Source organism: Lithobates pipiens, unplaced genomic scaffold (assembly GCF_037356315.1).
Source record: "Lithobates pipiens isolate NorthernLeopardFrog02 unplaced genomic scaffold, aLitPip1_a1.2 Scaffold_8, whole genome shotgun sequence".
Lineage (NCBI taxonomy): Eukaryota > Metazoa > Chordata > Amphibia > Anura > Ranidae > Lithobates > Lithobates pipiens.
The window spans coordinates 490,886,845-490,910,776 of NW_027507903.1; the positions used below are offsets into that span (position 1 = coordinate 490,886,845).

Consider the following 23,932-nt stretch of genomic DNA (forward strand, 5'->3'; position numbering starts at 1 on the left):
CACGCTTGCTTTTCGACAGCATGCAATTACCTGGAAGTGGAGCATAACCCAACAGACTAAGAATAAACTCTCCTTTGTCCTGCGATGTACAATCAAGAAAAAAAGCAGAATAAAATCTAACTATTGCAAGCACCGCTAGTGTTATATAGTTTGTACAAACCCTTGTAACTGCCTCTTTTGCTGGACAGTTTGGCCTGTTACATAAAAGAGGAAAAATCTACTAATGGCAGAATAAACAGATAATAAATTATGTTACCATGGACTGAGAAAACAAAAACGAGGATGTGTTAATGCTAGTGACAGACTGCATTATGCACAGAATGTAATTTTTAGCCCATCGGTCCATTTTAAAGGAGGATATTTATAAAAGCAATAAATGACCAAACAATCACAGGTAGTGAATCAATCACAGTCGTTTAAAATACTTGCGCCAGAAAGGTTCACCTGGGGTAAATGTTTGGTAAAAGTCCGATAACTGCTTTAAAAATATACTCCTAGGTGTTGACACCTAAACATTTTAAGCAATTTCTTTCAGTATGAATTAAACTGAAATAAGAATATTTTCAGGGAGGGCTTCTGTGGACTTATATTTTACAGTCCAAATACGCAGAGACCAAAACACGGACATACGCCGCAATAAAATGTATTAATTGGCTATTAAATATCCAGCAGGGACAGAGGCAGTACTAGGGAACAGGTGGACATTACCACTTTTGTGATGGTCCGTTAGGTGGCTGTGGTCATCTGGATGGAAGTACTCATAGCAGGAAGTGCCCAAAAGCTCCTGAGGAAGGTACCCTAAAATAGCCGTGGCTCTGAAAAAGACACAACAAGGTGGATGAGTAAAGTGACTACAAAGCACGTCATGTTCAAAAATCCCTATTACATATTTGCTTTTTGTAGCAGCAGAATCTCAATAAAAAATAGACTGAGAGCCAAACAAGTTTCACAAATCTGATATAGTAGATGTAGTAAAATACGTATCACTTCCTTAGAAGGGAAGGATGGAACACAACAAAATCCAGACACATTTTTTATCCTATTTTTGGCTGACGTTTTCTATTTGATAGGGTGTCAGACATAGGGGAGGGTAAGGGGGTCTCAGAAGGGGAGATTTTCCCTTTTTTACAGGAAGTGCGGGCATTGAAATATAAGCGAACCAAACGAAAATGATCTCCAGTATTATTATCATCATCAAGTCCAACCTGATCCATTCTCACCGCGACTACAAACATATGGCGTTATTGTAGCCTCCATAGCAGTAGGATTACGTCAGATTTTTGAATCTCAAAGTGGTACATTGCTTTGCATGGAAATTTGGCATTTTATATTGTAGACCTGTAATTCTTAGGAATAACTCACTTAAAGTGGTGTTGCCACCAAAAAAAAAAAAAAATGTTTAAAATTCTTTAAAAAAAAAGAAAAAAAAATTGGAAAAAAAAAAATAATTGGAAAAAATTTTTTTTTTACTCACCTCTAAATACCTGTTGCTAGGGGGTCCCTCATAGTCTGCCTTCTTTCTTGCCGGGCTGGTGACATCACTTCCCCTCGCACCGCACAGTCACCTGGGACCTGTCACGTGTCCCAGGTGACTGCGCAGCATATCACGGCGCCCTGCGCCGCTCGCGCATGCGCAGTGGGTGCCCGGCTGTGAAGCCACAGCCGGGTGCCCACAGTACGAATGACGGCGCCACGAGCGGAGCGGAGAACATACATTATAATAACTATAAAAAAATAATAATAAAAAAAGAATTTCCCCACGATTCACTATCACTCAATTCTGCAAGTGTTCTAATTTACTATCGCTGTTTTCTAGCTGATCCAAAACCGCTTTTGACATAAAAGGCACACTTTTTAGTTGCCATGGACAATCTCAAGTTTCTAGGCAGAAAGAACAGTGTATGTATATATGTATATACAGTGGTGTGAAAAAGTGTTTGCCCCCTTCCTCATTTCCTGTTCCTTTGCATGTTTGTCACACTTAAGTGTTTCGGAACATCAAACCAATTTAAACAATAGTCAAGGACAACACAAGTTAACACAAAATGCAATTTGTAAATAAAGGTGTTTATTATTAAAGGTGAAAAAAAATCCAAACCATCATGGCCCTGTGTGAAAAAGTGATTGCCCCCCTTGTTAAAACATACTATAACTGTGGTTGTCCACACCTGAGTTCAATTTCTCTAGCCACACCCAGGCCTGATTATTGCCACACCTGTTCACAATCAAGGCATCACTTAAATAGGAGCTGCTTGACACAGTAAGGTCCACCAGAAGATCCTTAAAAGCTACACATCATGCCAAGACCCAAAGAAATTCAGGAACAATTGAGAAAGAAAGTAATTGAGATCTATCAGTCTGGAAAGGGTTATAAAGCCATTTCCAAAGCTTTGGGAATCCAGCGAACCACAGTGAGAGCCATTATCCACAAATGGCGAAGACATGGAACAGTGGTGAACCTTCCCAGGAGTGGCCGGCCGCCCAAAATTACCCCAAGAGCGCAGCGACGACTCATCCAAGAGGTCACAAAAGACCCCACAACAACGTCCAAGGAACTGCAGGCCTCACTTGCCTCAGTTAAGGTCAGCGTTCATGCCTCCACCATCAGGAAAAGACTGGGCAAGAATGGCCTGCATGGCAGAGTTCCAAGGAGAAAACCACTGCTGAGCAAAAAGAACATCAAAGCTCGTCTCAATTTCTCCACAACACATCTTGATGATCCCCAAGACTTTTGGGACAACATTCTGTGGACCGATGAGACAAAAGTGGAACTCTTTGGAAGGTGTGTGTCCAAGTATATCTGGCGTAGAAGGAACACTGCATTTCATAAAAAGAACATTATACCAACAGTAAAATATGGTGGTGGTAGTGTGATGGTCTGGGGCTGTTTTGCTGCTTCAGGACCTGGAAGACTTGCCGTGATAAAAGGAACTATGAATTCTGCTGTCTACCAAGAGATCCTGAAGGAGAATGTCCGACCATCTGTTCGTGTACTCAAGCTGAAACGAACTTGGGTTCTGCAGCAGGACAATGATCCTAAACACACCAGCAAGTCCACCACCGAATGGCTGAAGAAAAACAAAATGAAGACTTTGGAGTGGCCTAGCCAAAGTCCTGACCTGAATCCTATTGAGATGTTGTGGTATGACCTTAAAAAGGCCGTTCATGCTCGAAAACCCTCTAATGTAACTGAATTAGGACAATTCTGCAAAGATGAGTGGGCCAAAATTCCTCCAGGACGCTGTAAAAGCCTCATTGCACGTTATCGCAAACGCTTGGTTGCAGCTGTTGCTGCTAAGGGTGGCCCAACCAGTTATTAGGTTTAGGGGGCAATCACTTTTTCACACAGGGCCATGATGGTTTGGATTTTTTTTCACCTCTAATAATAAACACCTTCATTTACAAATTGCATTTTGTGTTTACTTGTGTTGTCCTTGACTATTGTTTAAATTGGTTTGATGTTCCGAAACACTTAAGTGTGACAAACATGCAAAGGAACAGGAAATGAGGAAGGGGGCAAACACTTTTTCACACCACTGTATATATATATATATATATTTTTTATTTTTATTTTTTTATTTTTTTTATGTAATATAAAACTGCATGCAGGGCACTGGACAAAGTACTTGGGACATAAGGGAGGTGAAATAATACAGTAATGTAATTTGTAAGATTACAGTGTACTATGTTATGTATTTTGTACTTTTTGAATTTGAACTTCGCCCCCCATACTTCACAACGTTTGCAGGGAAAGAAGGCCAGAACACAGGACATCGGGAAGATGATCTGGAGGACACAGCGGAGGGACATCGCAGGATCCTGGTGACAAGGCAAGTATGTTGTACCAGGATTCTGCAATGCAACCCTGAGTGTGGCTCGGGGTTACCGCTAATGGTACTGAAATTGAACCCCGAGCCACACTTGGGAATACTGCCAGGAGGGTTAAAGTGGAATTCCAGCCAAATTTTTGCTGCTATCGGAGTTTCAACTAAGAATATTCCCTTACTTCCAGATGTGTTGTAAGGCAGGAGGAGAGGGGAAATCTCCTTTAGCTGGACTCAGACAGCTTTAAAAATCCAACTGGATTCTAACCCTTTCCCATCCCATCCAAAATTAGACTATTTTCAGCTAGAGTTCTACTTTAAAATGAAGTACATCTTCATTAAAATGTCATTAACAACAAGTAAACAAAAACAAAAGCTGCCCACTTTTATGCCCACAAAACAACAACCAAAAATGATAGGAAGAAAAAGGAGAAGGATTGATTGACAGTCCTTACCGTTGATCCACATAAACAAATTTACCATCCATGGTGTAACGTGTGACAAACTCGGTGGGCTTGACTTTAATCTCGGGGGTGCTCTGCGGCATGATGAACGGGTGGAGCCTCCCAATGGCCACAAGGCAGCTGAAATTATAGGACTCTTTCTCAGAGTCACTGTCTTCTTTCATTCCTACTTCGCTGGATAGGCAGTTGCGGAGGTAGCCCGTGCAGTGGATGGTACAGAATCGCCGGTGTTCTACAAAGTAAAATAAATAAAATCAGTAACATTCATTTATAAAAGAGTGGCCTTATTCAAATAGGAATCTTGCAGAAATTGCTAGGGTTTCCTGAGCAGTGATCAAAGGTGGATTGACCACCTGATAAAGCCTGCATTGTTTCCTTACCAAGCACTTTGCAGGTATCATGTATAGTGCCTGCCAGTGGATCTCTCCTGTTCTCTTATAGGGAAGTAAATAAGAATACCAATGACCTTTCTAGTGGTCTATATGTGTGACATTCTTCTCACTTAGAATTAATGTAAGGGACAGGTTTCCCTCTGACTCCATATTGTAAAAGGGTACCCTTCTCACTGAGAAGGGTACTGAGCAATAAGGGTACTGAGCAATAAGGGTACTGAGCAATAAGCCTCTCCCAATGAGCATGTGTGACAAAGCTCCTAATTTATTTATTTTTAGTTTTTACATTTTTCTTTAGCAGCCCTGTTGGGGGGGTTGGTGAAATATCAGAGCTCTAAGCAGCCTCCTCATGTCTCACTTTTGAGACAGAAAGGTACTGAGGACATAGATTCCTCAATCCCTTTTCCTGTGGCCTCATGAACAAACAGGAGGACTACTATACAGATGCTCCCTGTTCATTGACAAACTGAAGCATAGTAAACACAGTTAACATTGCTTCAGTTATGAATGAGCACAAGAGCGATTGGTACCATTCCCTCATGGTGTTCATTTAGAAAGGGAAGGGGCCAGTAAATATCACATAATTTATCATCCCCCATTCCATCCTAAAACCATATCCCCCAATCTTCCTGAGCCCCGCAGCAGCTGCAACTGGCAGGAAGGAGAGGAGGAGAAGCTGGCAACTCTGCAATGGGGCAAACAGGATAGGAGAAAAGGAAAGGGGGATGATCAGAGTGGTGGGAAGGGGGGGGCGCAGTTAATTTAACCAATCCCTCTGTAGCTCCCCTGGCAGCAGCTGAAAGCCAGCAAGAGGCAGAGGAAGAGAAGCTGACTGCACTGCAGTGAGAGCCACAGGGAGATCACTTTCAGCGATAAGGAGCAAGGGGCTGGCTGTAGTACCTTAGGTGCCTGGGCCCCTTTGTTGAACTTATGGGGCCTGGGCCCTGTACATGAAGGCCAGCTGTACTGCCTTATCAGCAGCCTTGAGCACCATATAAAGGGGACCTTCCCCCAATAAGCACCTATTTCCCCCATGAGCAACAATGTAAGGGGAGACCTTTTCCTAATGAACAAGCCATTGCCCATAAATTTTTTGGTAGGTGTTCTCTGAACGATTACATTTATTTCAAGGGTACCTTCAGCCTGGGTTCACACTAGCGCGATCTCAGAGATCGCATGTGATTTGTGCCCGCACTGCAGGTGCCGATCAAATGCGATCTCTGAGCAATGAGAGTTCAGCCATACAGTTGTATGGCTGAACATTGGATTCACACAGAAAATAGTGCAGGGACTTGTTTTTTTGACGTACTAGAATCAGATCGCATGGGTTTTCTCACCTATGCAATCTGATTCCTGTGCGAGTTCACAGTTCGCACTGCAATCTGTGAACTAAACTGGGGATGTCATTAACTTTGTAAAGACACCCGCAGCGGTTCGCAGAAGGCAGTGTCAACTGCCTGCGGGAGGGATGCGATGTGGGAACTAGCGGTGCAATCGCGCTGGTTCCCGTACCACACATATGTGAACCCAGGGTTATGTTTGAGAAAGGTTATATTAAAGCATACAGAGCCACAACTTTTTTGTTGCTTTTGGATAGAGGAGGAAAGGCTTCAACCCCACGTCAGTTTTATTTTTTGTGTCCCAAAGACGCAACAGGAAACTAACGGTAATCTTTCCAGAGTGAAGGGAAATCCCACTTAGACAACTGTCACCAGAACAGGTGTCCCAACGGGAAAACTTCTCTCACCCCATTAACCCACCTACTCCCAGTTGCAAGTTAAAATTCCCATCAATGACGATGGTTGCCTTGACCAACAGAGGGGTGACTCTCCCAATCAGGGTCACAGACAGCAATAAAACATCAGAAGTTAGTATCCTTATCTATAGCGGGATGTGTTATATGTCCACATCCTAACAAATCATATACAACTATGAACAGAATATTATGGACTTTGTCATGAACTTTGCGTGGACATATGAAAGAGGAACTAAGTAACATAAAACAACTTTATTATGTACCATTAAAAATGTATTACACAACAATAAAAATGACTCTCCACATAGGGGTTCAGACTGGATTAAGGTTACAGGCTGGATTGATGTAAACTGAGTTTGTTTCTAAAATACCTATCAAGAGCCTTTTCTTTAGAACATACAGGTGTATCTCAAAAGATTAGAATAGCATCAAAAAATTTATTTATTGCAGCGATTCAATTCAAAAAGTGAAACTCATATTATATAGATTCATTACACACAGAGTGATATAATTTAAGCATTTCTCTCTTAATTTTGAGGATTATGGCTCACAGCTGGTGAAAACCCCAAATTTAGTATCTCAGAAAATGTTAATATTGTGAAAAAGTTCAATATTGTAGACTCATAGTGTCACACTCTAATCAGCTAACTCCAAAACACCTGTAAGTGTTTCCTGAGCCTTTAAATGGTCTCTCAGTCTGGTTCAGTAGGTTGCACAATCATGGGGGAAGACTGCTGACTTGACAGTTGTCCAGAAGACAGTCATTGACACCCTCCACATTGCTAAAGAAGCTGGCTGTTAACAGAGTACTGTATCCAAGCAAATTAATGGAAAGTTTAGTGGAAGGAAAAAAAAAAAAGAGTGGTATAAAAAAAGATGCACAAGCAACAGGGATAACCACAGCCTTGAAAGGATTGTGAAGCAAAGGCCATTCAAGATTCACAAGGAGTGGACTACAGCTGGTGTCAGTGCTTCAAAAGCCACCACACACAGACATATCCAGAACATGGGCTACAACTGTCCCATTCCTTGTGTCACTCTACTCCTTAACCAGAGACAACGTCAGAAGCATCTTACCTGGACTAAGGAAAAAAAGGACTGGACTGTTTTTGGATGAAAGTAGATTTTGCATTTAATTTGGAAAGCAAGGTCCCAGAGTCTGGGGGAAGAGTGGAGAGGCGCACAATCCAAGTTGCATGAGGTCCAGTGTGAAGATTCCACAGTCAGTGATGATTTGGGGAGCCATGTCATCTGCTGTAGTTGGTCCACTGTATTTTACCAAGTCCAAAGTCAGAGAAGCCCTCTACCAGGAAATTCTAGAGCACTTCATGCTTCCCTCCACTGATCAGCTTTATGGACATGCCGATTGTTTTCCAGCAGGACTTGGCACCTGCCCACACTGCCAAAAGTACCAATATCTGGTTTAATAATCATGGTATCATTGTGCTTGAGTGGCCAGCAACCTTGCCTGATCTAAACCTCATAGAGAATCTGTGGGGTATTGTCAAAATCCTTTTTTTATTGGTTTTATGTAATATTCTAATTTTCTGAGATACTAAATTTTGCATTTTCACTAGCTGTAAGCCGTAATAATCAAAAAAAAAAAAAAAAAAAAGAAAGAAATGCTTGAAATAGATCAGTGTGTGTGTGTGTGTGTCGCATCTATATAAAATAAATGAGTCTCTTTTTAGATATTACGCTATTAAAGATTAGGAGTGGGTTCCAGTGTACGGATTCGGTCACATGTGCTCCTGAAGGATCCCCAAAATGTGAATGTGAACTGTAAATCGGAATAACTGCATGTTGTGAACCCTTATGTGGAGTGTAATTTTCAATGTTGAGTAATAGATGTTTAACGGTACATAATAAAGTTGTTTTTATATTATATCCACATAAAAGTCCATGACTACATATATGTTCATAGTTGTAAGTTATAATCCTTCCCCACTCCATCTAAGGTGCAAAATCTGCTATATGTGTTGGAGCGATGCGGTGACATCCTAGTGCACCATGCCAAAGAACGTACACTGCGGTGCACTGACAGAAGTGGAGCATTCACCTGTTTTTGCGCATTGTGGTGCATTGGCAGCCCAGTCATTTTGAATGGGCTATCCGAACAACAAAAATTGACAAACAGAATTGCGAGTGTTAAACTTACAACATTGGGTCCTTAGATTCATTTTAAACCTGACAGTGGAAAGTCACTGTTGCCTTTAGTAACATAAGAACTACCTTTTTTCTTTGCTCCGCGAAGGAATTCTTCCTTCTCTTTGTTGGACACGCGACCGGTCCTTATGCGACAGAAGAACGACCGCCGGGAGCCCCAATGGAGACGGGAAGAGCCAGCCTGAAAGTGTGTGTGCACTTGCAAACCAGCTTTCAAAACAGTTTAATAAGACTGAATCAGTTCAAAAGATGACGTCTGGATTAATGAGGAAAGACATTTAGTTTTATTATAGCAAGGAGCGACAGATGATGAGTCCACAGGCAGACAGCATCAAACTTGAAAGCGAGTGAAAATTTTACAACAAAAGTTTGTTGTTTTTTTTTCGTTTTTAAAGATTAAAGCTGAACTCTAAGAAAAGCAAATGTTGTTTAAACAGAGTCGTGTATTTTTACTTGACTCTTGGTGTGCTTTGTGTATTTCTTCCAGATCTGTGCAGTAATCCAGTGTGAGACTTTACCTCTGTGTAGGAGATACCTGTATTGAAGACCGGTCTCTGCTGCTCTCTCTCCTTGTGCAGGGTCACTGGTCTTGTCTCCGCCCCCTCTTTTCATTTTCTGCAGGCAGCCTGTAGTGGGTGGACCTGCTGAGCCCCTCCCACAGCTCTGCTCAGATTATGTACGGCACAGTGATGATGTCATCGCTACTTTTGCAAGGAAATATCTGGACTTGTAAAGGAATTTGGTGAACACAAAGTGGATTTAGATCCATACAGGCTACTAAGGAACACATTTAATTGAAGGTCTTTGTGCCCGGAGTTCAGCTTTACCTTTGACAGCTAAAAGAAGCTCCACAAAGCACCAAATACATCTAAAATGGCCATATATAATTATGTCATAACTCCAAGGTCATTTTAGAAAAGCCATAACCCTTTCCTTGGAGGGGGGGGGGATACATATTATGGCCGATGTTTATAGGAATCCTCTGCATCCAAGGCTGGCCACACATGCTTTAATTTTATTATCCAACTGATGGGTAATTCAATCAATATGATCATATCTAAATGCAATCAAAAAGCCATAACCTTGATTCCAATTGATGTAGACTCAATTTAGATTGTATCTGATAAACGGAGTTGATTGCCCAGGGTGGAATAATATCAGTAATTTTGTATCAATTAACAGCACGGAATACGGTCATATTTTGATAGATTAGACCATAAGACTGAATAGTGGAAACAGAGATCTGATTGATGACTTAGGATTGGAAGCTACAATCATATCTTAACTAGGAATTAAAATCTACTTACCCATGTGTGGCATATCCATTAAATGGGTTGTTGATTCTATACTGATTATTCCAGACGAGATAGATCGAAAAAGAAATTGATCCTTTGTTGGTCACCACAAGAGTTAGCCACACAAGGAAGAAATAATCTTTATATATAATTAAATATATACACTATATTACTAAAAGTATTAGGATGCCTGCGTTTACATGCACATGAACTCTAATGGCATCCCAGTCTTCGTCCATAGGGTTCAATATTGAGTTGGCCCACCCTTTACTAACAGCTTCAACTCTTCTGGGAAGCCTGTCCACAAGGTTTAGGAATGCGTCTATGGGAATATTTGACCATTCTTCCAGTAGTGCATTTGTGAGGATAGTCACTGATGTTGGACAAGAAGGCCTGGCTCACAGTCTCCAATCAAATTAATCTCAAAGGTGTTCTATTGGGTTGAGCTCAGGACACCCTAAACTTGCTCATCGATGGCTTTATGGACCTTGCTTTGTCCACGGGTGTGCAGTCATGTTAGAACAGGAAGAAGCCGTCCCCAAACTATTCCCACAAAGTTGGGAGCATGAAATTGTCCAAAATATCTTGGTATGTTGACACCTTAAGAGTTCCCTTCACTGCAACTAAAGGACCAAGGCCAACCCCTGAAGAACAACCCCACACCATAATCCCCACTCCACCAAATTATTTGGACCAGTGCACAAAGCAAAGTGCAATAAAGACATGCAATAAAGACAATAGACACACTCCTAAACATTGTGGGCAGCCTTCCCAGAAGAGTTGAAGCTGTTATAGCTGCAAAGGGTGGGCCAATTCAATACTGAACCCTAAAAAGGCAGGCGTCCCGATACGTTTGGTAATTTAGTGTACATGTACATACATCTCCTTATCAGCATGCAGTAGCTGTGCAAGTCTGAGCCAGGAAAAAAAATCTGCAACAGACAACTGCCGATGAGAGTTAAATTGTCCATAAATTGCGTCTGATTTTATAGGACGAGTTGAAAGTTCTCTGCACATGGCTGTGCTGTTACATTAGGCCATTTTACATATAGATAGTAGTTTGTGGGATTGGCTTGAAAAGCACTTTGTGTCATCACTGTGTCTTTTGTCACGTGAGTCACATGCTTCTCCAAGACTAATCACAGGTGTGGGAAATTCAAGAGAAAGCGCATAAGCTATAGACACAGTTCGCTTACTTTTGGAATCGATTAATTTTTCCCGCGGGGTGATGTCCGAGGAGGACAGCTGTTCCTTTACTTTGGCAACATCCTTGGGATGTAGATAGTCAAACAGACTTTGTCCTATCAGGTCAGCCTAAAAAGAAAAAATGATAAAAGGGATGATGGCGATTATAATGGGAAATTTACATTAAACAACCTTTCAGTGTGAATGGCATCTCACTATTTACTGATGGAGAATTTATTTCTTCTATTAGCATTTACTGTAATACTCAGTACTGCTGGAGAATATTGCTCTGACCGCTCACCTCCAGTCCTTTCCCCACATTTTGCTCCTGTTATATGCATTCCTTTCATCAAAGCCCAACTCCAGGCAACTAAAAAATGATTCCTTGCATTGGGATTGTGCCAACATTGCAAGCGTTAATAGCTTGATTTGTCTAAGGGGGAGGAGAAACAGTTTCACTTACCCGATTACCAATTACCGCTTGCCTGTACAAAACACTCAAAAAAGGAAAAAAGCCTAACAAAAAGCAAGGCTTATATCCAGGAACACTATCCCCTTAAACTACCTTTTAACCCCCATCTCCCTCTAATCACAGAGTTAGACAAGTAGTTGTGAACAAACTAAAAATTAGAGACACTTTCAAATAAATATAGTTATACTATAACTATGCAGACACCATAACTGCTTTTGAATAATTTCAAAGATGATCTTTCTTTTACAAGGTTAGAAAATTCTGTCATGTGACCATGCACCTCTTCCACCTGACAATGGGGGTTACAGGACACTGAGCAGACACACTGTGTGCCTGTATTCTATAGTCTGTTCAGCCTGAGACAATATGCAGGATGTGCTTAAGCAGGGGGAGTGTTCAAGAGGCAGGCTGTGATTGGGTGGGGGTGTGTGCCAGTGGCAGGCTGTGATTGGTTGGAAGCCTGATTACTGAACCAACTACCCAAGACAGGCATGCTGTGTGCCAGCATAGTGTTCTGTACCTCTAAAAACTCACCACATAACACAGATGAACTTCAGTGCTTTCAGATGGAAGAAGTACATGAAAATGATAAGACTTTGATTTATAAAATACACATACTTTATGTGAACAGGCTATGCAAAAAACTTAAAATAGCACTGCCCTAGGCTTATATATTTGCACATGTGAACACAAAAATATTCAGGGTACCATGCACTTTAATTAAAATTAATAAATAAATAAATCTACTTAAAAAAGTGGCTCGAAAGGCAGAAGGTGTTTTACCTTAAAGAGGAAGTAAACCCTGACAGGTTTGCCTTCCTTTTTTCCCCCCTGCAAAGTAAAAGCATAACGTGCTAGTATACATCGCATACTAGCATGTTATGTGACACTTACCTGCAAACGAAGCCTGTGCAGTCCCCGCTGTAGACCGCATCCATGCTCGCCCCTTTTCCTTCTGGGGCCCCGGACTCCAGGCTCCGTGACTGGCCAGAGCCGTCTTTCACACCATTCACTATTGAAGAAACGGCATGGGCGGCCGCTTCTTTACAGCGCATGCACCGATGACATCATCAGCGCAGTGTACAGCAAATATCTCCTAAACTGAGCAGGTTTAGAAGATATTTACAGTACCTATAGGTAGCCTTACCTATAGGTACAACTTCCTCATAGGAGGTTTACAGCCTCTTTAATGCATTCTATCCATTAAGGTTATACTTTCCCAAGCCCGATCTCAAGCCAGTGATGTGCACAAGAGCAGAGGCTCTATCTGCGCTCTTTCTCCTCATTGGCCTAGAGACAGCAGTGGATGCCAGTGGGGTCAACATGGACAATTCCAATTCGCTGGTCAGTGCTAGGGTTCTCTCCAGTTCCAGAAGACTGCAGCAGTGTAACACCCTTTGGCCGAGGAGGCAAATTGCAGCACTGGATTGCTGGGGTCTCCATCCATGGAAGAGGCACCTTGAAGGGTCACTTGACAGTGGATTCAGGTGAGTAAAAGAAAAAAAAAAAAGGTGCCAGAGGGAATTTCTTTTTTTGTACAGAGCTGGGCTTAAAAAAAAAAAAAAAAAAAAATTTTTTTTTACAATTTTATATATATATATATATATATATATATATATATATATATATATATATATATATTCATATTCCTTTTAATGGAAATAATCTTTTAATTAGCATTTTAATGTTTTAACATTTGTGTTTCCACATAAAGTTTACCAGACAGGGTTTGTCAGATTGGAAACAGACTCCCAGCAGTCTCTAATGACATGAACACTCACAGTGTTCATGGTAGTCATAGAATACGTGATATCTATCTAGGCTATATGTCACAGGAGGGAGATTAGAAGCAGAAGTTTCCCCCCCCCCATTTTATTATTATTATTTTTTTACACACCAAGCAATGTGAATTTCCCAATGCTGACATGTGTTCCAATAATCCATGTGACATGTGAACTTTAATGACAGGTCCACTTAAACAATGCTTCCCCTGCATGTGGGTACGTTTTCTCATGGTAGAGAAGGTAGGTTTCTCATGGAACTGCTAATGTTACCAGCAACCGGTTCATATAAGATCAGCATTTGTTTCATGTTTAGTGACCTATTAATGGCTCAATGTGTCACAGCCCCATCTGACTTTAATTCTCCGATAATAACTCCCATCTTGCTATTGATTTGCCGGATAAAGAGCTCCCTGCAGAGAACAATGTCCCCACATACATCCGCGCCTCTCGTTAAACTAGGACAGGCATTCACAAATTCACTTGTATTTCTGGGTTACGGTAACAATTTCCTGGAGGATGGATTTGCACTGGGATTTGCGGCAGAGGAAACAAGCTCAGGGGACTTGGCAGCTCTGGGCAGACAGTATCAGACAGCATCATGTACCTGGCTGTACTTCAGCGTCTTCGACACGGATTCAGACACAAACAGGATTTTTCCTCTGTCACATCCGACCACAAACAGGAAGCCGTCGGCTGCCTAAAAAATAAAAAGAGCCTATTGGACGCGAGAAGAAAACTAGCAAATGAGAAAATTTAACTGGACTGTATTCAGCTTGTATCAACAAGGAGAACAATCTCCTTTCCATTACATAGGGAGGATGGGTTGTGAAATTCACAGAAGATAGCTGAGAAAGCGGATAACGTTTGGGATTTCAGTTCAGTCCACAGAAAGTTACAAGGACACTGACATTTCTGGCAGGAACAAAAGGCATTTTCTGTATTTGCAGAAAATCTATTTACCTTGAAAGGAAAACTAGAGCAGCCACCACATCTAAGGATCTGTAAGCTGCAATATATTACTGTACTGGATTCATTGTATTTTAAAAGTGAACTCAATATATAGTTACATACAAGTGCCTTGAAAAAGTGTTCATACTCCTTGAAAATTTTCCAGTTTGTCATGTTACAACCAAAAATGTAAATGTATTTTATTGGGATTTTAGGTGAAAGACCAACACAAAGTGGCACATAATTGTGAAGTGGAAGGAAAATGATAAATGGTTTTCCATTTTTTTTTACAAATAAATATCTGAAAAGTGTGGCGTGAATTTGTATTCAGCCCCCTGAGAGTCAATATTTTGTAGAACAGTGGAGGTTGGTGCTCCAAATTTTTTTTGGGGGGGCAAACAAACTGAAAAATACTGAACCCCCCCCCCCATCAAACGCAGCCTCACTGTGTCCATCAAAGGCAGCCACCTGTGCCCATCAAACGCAGCCTCACTGTGTCCATCAAAGGCAGCCACCTGTGCCCATCAAAGGCAGCCACCTGTGCCCATCAAAGGCAGCCACCTGTGCCCACTGACCAATCCACCCCCTCCCAGGGCTCGCGGCTCTGACAGACCCCCCTGGCACTTACCGCCAGGCAGCTCCTCTCAGTGTAGTGAGTGCACCAGAGTGGCGGCGACCTCCACTCCAGTGTGTGTCTCGTCGGCTGAGTCCGCTCCTATTCCTAAGTGCCAGGCATCCAATAGGGTGGCCTGACGCTTTGGCCAATCAGGAAATATGTCTGATGCCCTGCCTCCTGGTTGGCAGGGAGGAAGGTTAGAGTGAAAATAGCGAAAAATTAATTCGCTATCATCACACAATTGGGTGTAATCAGGGCACACTCTCTGCGCCCAAGCCCACCCTATTTTGGCTCTAAGCTCTCTGGCTCTAATCAGGTGCTTCAAAAATTACCACCCCCTCCCGTCCTCACTATAGAAATCCATGCGTCTGGTGTCCTGAAAGGGACCTGGTGCATGGATGGGGGGGCAGCGCCCGTAGTGCATGGGCCACCACTGTTGTAAAACCACCTTTGGCTGTAATTACCATTGCAAGTCTTTTTAGGTATGTCTCTCTACAGGCTTTGCACATCTAGAGAGTGACATTTTTGCCCATTCTTCTTTACAAAAGCTCAATTTTTTACATCACAGAAACCTGACATTTTAACAGGGGTGATTAGACATTTTATATCCACATTATATATTCATATTAATCCAGAGGGAGGCAAAAAAAAAAAAAAAAAAAGCAAAGCATTATGCAATTCGCACCAGCAGGGGAAAATATTCCTTCCTGATCCCCCAAGAGGCAATCGGATATTCCCTTTACCTATAAATTGTTAGTATCCAGTTATATTATATACTTTTTTAAAGTGATTGTAAAGGCTTGTTTTTTTTTTGTTTTGTTTTTTAAATTACAAACATATACTTACCTCCACTGTGCAGCTCGTTTTGCACAGTGTGGCCCCGATCGTCCATTTCTGTTATACCTCGGTAGCTCTTGCGGCTTCTCCTTGCATCAGATAACCCCCTAGGAGAAGCGCTCTCCCAGGGGGGGTTACCTTGCGGGCGTGCTCCCGAGTCCAGCATTTGCATCCATAGACACGAATGCTGTCAATCAAATTGAATGACGCAGGAACTGGGGGCGGGCCGAGTATGGCATCCGTGTCTATGGATGCAAATGCTGGACTCGGGAGCACGCCCGCAAGGTAACCCCCAAAGGCTGTGCTGCTATCAATCTATCCAATCAAAAGCCGGGACCCCAAGGAGAGAGGGACAAGAAGAAAACATTCCATACCAACCTTTAGGATTAACCGTCTGAGCTCATCCTGCTGCAGGAAAGATGGCCTGTAACTTTCCTCTGCGAACGAGTTGCTGGAACCTGAAATGAATAAAAAGTGACTTGTATACAACACAAGAGATGGGAAGCCTCCAGCTACAGGAGATTTAAGAGATTTTTTTATGTGGAAAAAATAAAAATAAATTCTTTGACATTCACAACTGTGTTAAAACCACGAAAAGGCCTATTGCAACTCCACAGTATAAATCATAGATAGGCTTAAATTTGCTATCCAACAAGTTTCTTGGCACAAAGTCCATGTTGTCAAGGCTGCACATGCAGTTCAAATAATAATTGCATATAATAGATATTTGCAAAATTGCTTCAAAGAATGAACAATTTATAGTAAAAAAAAAAAAAAAAAGGGAAGAAGAAACAATGTTCAGCTCACACCAAGGAAGTACACAAAGAGGCAACTGGAATGATGGATTTGTTTAGAACAACTAAGGGGTTCCTCAGGCTGAGACTGTCCTTCAAGGGGACTGTACCTCCTAGCACCACTCTTGTAAGCAATGAAAGAGAGCTACATACTTTACTCTCACATTAGTTAAGAATGATGGTTTAACTGACAGGATATGATTCGAATAGGTTTATGTTTAGGACCCCACTGGCACTATTCACATGTTCGAAGGTGGTAGCAGGTCATCAAACCCCCCTCCACTTCTGTCCTGGAAGATGTCTGTTTATGACAAAACGTCTAGGGGACGCCCCCCCATGACATCATCGTGTAGAGGAAGTGAACTGGAAGTTGATGCCAATATTGATGGCTTGATGATTACACTTTTATGCGCATACCAGTTTATGTTTGTAAGTGCGTTTTTTGCTCAATAAAAAAAGTGTTTTCTGCGGTTTACACTATGAGAACCTAAACTGTAAAGCTCTAAAGAGCAGAGCCCTCTGATTCCTATTGTATTGAAACTGTACTGTCTGCCCCATGTTGTAAAGCGATGAGCAAACTGTTGGCGCTATATAAATCCTGTATTATAATAATAATAATAATAATAAGTGTTTATCAGTTTGCTTTACATGAATATACTTACCTGTGTTGAGCTCATAAAATTCCTGAGGAGCAATGCTGGTGAACAGTATTGGGATTGACATGGACAGTTGCCATTGAGGTTGAGCATTCTGGGCACACCGTTTTTTGACCACTCTGAATAAAAGGCTCTTTGCATCTCGTAAGCCCGCATCTTAGCTTTACAGTGGTTAAAAGGTGACACTGGTGTTGGCGGAGGAAGACAGAAGTTTTGGAGTGTTCCTCTTTTTCTTTGAAGTAGATTAACACTTAATTTATTCACTGTGGACTAATAGTTTTTGACTGTATATACTTTTTTGTATGTACTGTGAATTTTTCTCTTTCTACACTATTTTGTAAATAACTTTGTTCATTTTATGTGATTCTATGTTGGTTTATAAAATAGCGCAACACTTATTATATTGAAAGTGATTAGAGAGGATATCCTCTTTTGTATTTGCTGCTCACTTTTTAGATTGTGCACAGATTTGCGCGGTTTCCACCTTTAGTCACGTGTAACAGAATAACACTAGCAATGGCAAGCAGTAATTGCGCCAACCAATGAAAAATTTATAAAAAATGTAAACACTACACTGTTTACATTTGTGAGCTATTGGTCATCACAGGCGGGTATATCATTGGCAATTAAAGCAGAAAGGGGTTATCTAAATTTTCATCATTCTGTTCTAAAGTGGGTAGGGAAGAACCAGAGAATGCAGAATAGAAGCATATTACATGTCAACTTTAAATCCCTTTGCAGCAAATGGTTTCTGTTTTACCCTGAGAGAGGTGTGATTCAATGTTCTATGACAATAAAAAATGTAAAAATTCAAGGAGGGGTTAATACTGGTTTGTAGGAATTATATACTATGCTAAATTACACAGTAAGGGACTGTTCACACCAGTCATTTGCTGTTAAATGCATGCGTTACCACAACGCATGTGAACGCACTGTATGCTCTGCAACAACTCCAAGACCACGGCGCAGGTTTCTTGTGAGCAGGCCATGAATGTTTTTGACTCAATAAAATAAATATGTAACTTTACAAATATTTTTCCAGGTTAAACCGATCCTATGTACATCACTCTGTTGCCCCTTTCAGATGTTTGGCAGGAGGTGTCCAATAATGACATAGTGTTTCAGATATTTCTATTTCTCAAGCCATACTAATCAATTCTTAGAATTCCTTCTAGTTCCTCACCAGCCAGTAAGAATTGGAATTTTCGCAGCACCCACCTAAGAATTGGCCAGTAAGGCCAGCCATACACGGTTCAAATCTCGGCCAGTTCAGCAGGTACCAAACCATTAATGGGCAGGCTGAATGTACCAAGTTGATCGATTGACCATCCTGCCAGACTAGCTTGCGATTATCGCAAGCAGCTGCTTTAGCTACTAACGATAATCTCTGGAATTCTCCCAGCAAGGACAGCTTCCCCCGTCGGGAAAAGACAATTACTGATTACCTTGTCAGCTTTGTGTTGAATGGGGGAATTTCTTTCCTGCAGCCCATGTTTGCAGGAAAGAAAATTTGCACCATGTATGGCCTGCCTTAGTTAAAACTGGCAGAAGCTGAAGAGGGTTTTAGTTTAGTTGAAGCCACGTCATCGAAAACAATACTGGTCTTTTCTTGCGAGATTACATCCATGTAGGATTAACACTGCTCAAGATTGTTCTCGAGTTTACAGTACCTGCGCCAAGTAGTATAAAAAGACATAATTATTCCTGGAAATCCCATTCTCGCCACAGCTGGAACAAATCCAAAAGTGCATGCAGCAAAACACAGATCAAATTATAGTTCAGCAATAATGGATGCACCCCCAGACACAAAAATCTTACATTTATAGTTGTTCTTTTAGTAAATGTACAAGCCTGCAGACTTGGCAGACTGACAAAAAAATCTGTGTTTCTGAAGTAGTAATTACAGACTCAGAGGTGACCCTTTCTTTCAGAACTTGGGCTTCAACAGCCATGCCGTTTAAGCCTGCCCCCGTGCAGCAGAATGGCAAACCAGCCCTTCAAAAACAAAAGATTTGGACAAATCTCCACCCACAGCCCATAGCATTTTTACCAAATTCTTAACAAGTCACAGTACCACTTCCACCTGGGACAGACTAGAGAAATATGAATCACTGGTTTGCTCTGTGTCTTGATCCTGCGAAGCCAACAAGGAAAAGGTTTAGGGTAGAAAAGGCAGAGCTTTGTGTACTGATCCCGCAGATCCATCAGAGCATTCACTGCTACTGCTAGAGAATCTCTGTACCTGGAGACAAAGCTCTTCAGTTTGCTGTTGACCTGAAGGCCAAGAGGTTTGCATCTGGCAACCCTCGCTTGTGACAGGTTCTGGAACACTTCCGGTTGTAGGAATTACTTCTCCCGGGTCCAGACAACGGCAGCTGAAGAAGTCTACCTGCCAATTGTTCACTCCAGGGATTTAAACAGCAGACAAGGCTGCAACGTGAAATTCTGCCAAAGTCACCTCTCTGGGAGACTAATGGTTCATCCCTTATGGATGCCACTGAATCTGCATCAGTGACCCCCTCTCCTGCAGAATTGTACAATCCTGCAGGGGCAGCCAAATAACCCAAATGTTGATCGCCCCTTGCATCAACAGGGTGCCCAGGACATCTCCACAGCCAAACAGACTGGCATCCATTATGATGATCTTTCTAAAGACAGAAAAGAAGGAAGAACTTCCCCCAGATCCACAGCTGTATTCTTGGCCCACCAAGCCAGGGACAACCTGGTCCTCTGTGCCAAGAAAACTGGTCTGGCCACAGACTGGACCAACATGTCCCACAACAACAGAATATTGCATTATAGAGTTCTGGGGTAAAACTGGACTAATTAAACTGTCTTGAAGAAGGCTACCATCAGACCCAGAACTCCCAAGCGGTGAGTCAGTCAACTCCTGGACTGAATAGCATGAGTCTAGTATTAGAGTGTTTGAACTTCTTCCAGAGTTAGAAATAATCTGGTCTGAGCTGTGTCTATAAATGGACCCAGACACACCTAACAATTAATTGGTTTCAGTTTTGATTTTCAAATGATCAGGATGCATCCAAAAAAATTTTAATATCTGGTCGGGGCTACAGTGACCACTAGTGTGTTGGCCTATTCCTTCAACAGCAGGTTGTCTAAGCATACCGGAAAGAAGATGCCAAGAGAGCACAGCACAGCTAGTACTGGGGGCAGCAGCTTGGTGAACACCCAAGGTGCAAATGAGGATCAGCAGGCCACAAACTTAAAGTTCAGCAAAATCAAGTTAGTCTTTAACACGAGAGCTGGAGAAAATATATCCATCCTCACAGAACACTAGTAAAAAAGTCTATTTGTAATGAAAGGGGGTTGGGTTATCCTGGACTGGACTACATTTTTTTTGTTTACCAGTAGTGATGGGCTCAGGTGCGTTTGGATCAAACCCACCAGGAAGCTGTCACTGCACATCGCCAATCATAGGTAGTGAGGCATTTCTCGACTGGCAGCTGCACATACACATGGCTGCTTACGATTGGCGGTGTGCAGTGCAGTCATCCTGGCGGGTTCGACCCAAACACGCCCAAGCCCATCATTATTTACCAATGTCCGATCTTACTGTAGTTGACGTTATAGTCCAAAAGTGAATCATTTCCTGTATTCCTTAATGAATGAGAAAGAGACTTGCCCCATACATGGATTGAAATTCAGCCAGTCCCTGCTAAGCCAGCCAAATTTCAAACCATGAATGGCCGGCTTTATTTTACAGGACAGTTTTAGCCCTTTATTAGCAGCCAAGAGAGTGTGTCAAAAGATCAGCTCTGAGCTTAGGTAGGAGACCGATCGCTGGAGTATTAAAGCCTGCCAGTGAATTAACACTTCTCTGACAAAGAATGAATACGAGTACCAGCACATACATTAATCCCTGAGAGGCAAGGCTTTACTTTATAATAACTTAAGAAAACCACTACTTACCCTTTAGTGATTTCAAATGCTGAACAGCCGTCCGTAGGACAGTCAGCTTGTCAAGCTTGCGGGGTAAGGGGTCACTCTGCGGGATCATGGCAGACAACTCCTCAATCAAAGTGTTCATTTTATCCCGCCGTCGCTTCTCAGTTTGGCTGTGAGCCTCTCTGCAAGGAAGCCAAATTTTGTTACTGCACAAAATAAAAATGGTTATTAATATTTATTGAAAAAAAATGGCACTGTAGATTATTGACATGGGAGCATCCAATTGCCTAAGGAGATCAAGAATTTTTTTTTGCCCATTGGACCATATTTTATAAGGGTTTTTTCCTACCTTTGGCAAACTGTAGGTTTATTGTTTTAAACAAGTAGGTTTATTTATTTGTGTCTAAGGGCTAGCTTACATTTGCTTCAAAACATGGCTTTGTTAAAGCTCTTTGAACGCCCTGTAACTAAATAAAATGTTAGCTTACAGTCCTATTTACACCTGCTTTTGCTTGGTGATTAGCGATGGACGCGGAATGCGGCCGATAGTTAGCGAACTGTAACGTTCGCGGTGGGCCCCATTGACTTCAATGGGAGGCGAACTTTACAAACCTACATGTCAAATTTGCAGCCACAAAATAATTACTAGCTGTTCACACATAGTCCCACCACATGGCCAATGACATAACACATGTATGAGGTGAATCTGGGATCGACAACTACAAGCATTTTTTTATATGTGAAATTGTGACAATTCAGGACTGTGGAGCGCATCAAGGCAATGGAGGAGAGGGAAGGTCAGGGTAGGCAAAGAAGAGGGTGCAGGAGATGATCACCAGCAGCGTGACATACAGCAATGACACCTGCACCGTGATAGAGTGATCTGACACCAGCACCGTGAAAGAGAGCACTGACATCAGCAGCGTGACATACAGCAATGACATCTGCACCGTGATAGAGTGATCTGACACCAGCACCGTGATACAGAGCACTGAAATCAGCAGCGTGACATAAAGCAATGACACCTGCACCGTGATAGAGTGATCTGACACCAGCACCATGATAGAGAGCACCGACATCAGCAGCGTGACATAAAGCAATGACACCTGCACCGTGATAGAGTGATCTAACACCAGCACCGTGAAAGAAAGCACTGACAGCAGCGTGATATACAGCACTGACACCTGCACCGTAAGCAGCCCCAGGAGTAAGTCAGCATAACACAGGGATGGTGGGAGCCCCTCATAATGAGCATAGCACAGGGATGGTGGGAGCCCCTCATAATATGCACAGCAGAGGTACAGCCCCAGGAGTAAGTCAGCACAGCACAGGGATGGTGGGAGCCCCTCATAATAAGCAGCCCCAGGAGGAAGACAGCACAGCACAGGGATGGTGGGAGCCCCTCATAATGAGCACAGCACAGGGATGGTGGGAGCCCCTCATAATAAGCAGCCCCAGGAGGAAGTCAGCACAGCACAGGGATGGTGGGAGCCCCTCATAATGAGCATAGCACAGGGATGGTGGGAGCCCCTCATAATAAGCAGCCCCAGGAGGAAGTCATCACAGCACAGGGATGGTGAACTTTACAAACCTACAGGTCATATTTGCAGCCACAAAATAATTACTAGCTGTGCACACATAGTCCCACCACATGGCCAATGACATAACACATGTATGAGGTGAATCTGGGATCGACAACTACAAGCATTCTTTTTTTATATGTGAAATTCTGAAAATTCAGGACTCTTGAGACAATGGAGGCGAGGGAAGGTCAGGGTAGGCAAAGAAGAGGGTGCAGGAGATGATCACCAGCACCGTGATATACAGCACCTGCACCATAAGCAGCCCCAGGAGGAAGTCAGCATAGCACAGGGATGGTGGGAGCCCCTCATAATATGCACAGCAGAGGGTGCAGAAGAGTAAGGCTGAGTGAGCCACTCAACCAATTCTGGTGCTTCCTTTGACGTAATCGCACGCACCTTCTGCAATTTCCCACTTTGGCTCAAGCCTGTTGCTCCTGCCCTACCCCTACCACCCCTGCGGAAGGGCCTGCCTCTTCCTCTGCCTGTCATTTTTTAAATGACCCTGTGACAAAACTCTCTACAGAAGTGCAGTATGTATGTGGAAGAACGTAATAACACCCCGCTTAAATCTATTGTTTTTGGGGCCACTGGTCTATCACACCAGTTACAATACTTTTTTTTTGGATTGCGTTTGTCACTCTTTGTAGTATTGCTGCAGAACCGCTCAGCAGTCACAATGCTGGACAGTGGAAACGCACTATACTATGCTTTCTATATGTGCAAGTATTTTATACGTGTATTACACAACTATATACTGCACACCAAATAGTACACCTATACCAGTCCTTAAGGACCTTTGTGGAACTAGTAGGTTGTGATTAGCAGACTGTACCTCAGTCCCTATACTGATAAAGGACTACTGCAGCAGAAGGGCAGAAGTCAGCAGTAGTGCACCTCAACCCTATATATTGTGGACCTATACCAGTCCTTAAGGATTAGCAGACGGTACCTCACTCAACCCTATATACTGTAGTACATTATACCTTACCAGTCCTTAGAAGGACCTTTGTGGAACTAGTAGGTTGTGATTAGCAGACTGTACCTCAGTCCCTATACTCATAAAGGACTACTGCAGCAGAAGGGCAGCAGTCAAGTATAATATTCTTTCTATATTTGGAAGAAAGAATATTATACGTGTACAAGCCTATTACCATACCAGTCCTGAAAAGGACCTTTGTGTACCTAATAGTAACAGCTACTGATTAAACTGACTGCCCCTCACTGCCACACACAGCTTCCTGTCTGTCCCTATTT

At 42.4% G+C, this 23,932-nt stretch overlaps 1 protein-coding gene across 1 annotated transcript in view; it reads right to left on the reverse strand.

Moving 5' to 3' along the window:
• The window catches only part of BMAL2 (basic helix-loop-helix ARNT like 2), an 81,564-nt gene that overhangs the window by 19,915 nt on the left and 37,717 nt on the right, over nucleotides 1–23,932 (reverse strand). Inside the window, exons 4-10 of the mRNA XM_077469070.1 lie at nucleotides 21,120–21,277; nucleotides 16,118–16,197; nucleotides 13,943–14,035; nucleotides 11,094–11,211; nucleotides 8,669–8,812; nucleotides 4,280–4,520; nucleotides 709–815 (exon numbers count right to left, since the gene is read on the reverse strand). Of these exons, the coding sequence (XP_077325196.1) occupies nucleotides 709–815; nucleotides 4,280–4,520; nucleotides 8,669–8,812; nucleotides 11,094–11,211; nucleotides 13,943–14,035; nucleotides 16,118–16,197; nucleotides 21,120–21,277 (941 nt within the window). The remainder of the gene's footprint in view (nucleotides 1–708; nucleotides 816–4,279; nucleotides 4,521–8,668; nucleotides 8,813–11,093; nucleotides 11,212–13,942; nucleotides 14,036–16,117; nucleotides 16,198–21,119; nucleotides 21,278–23,932) is intronic.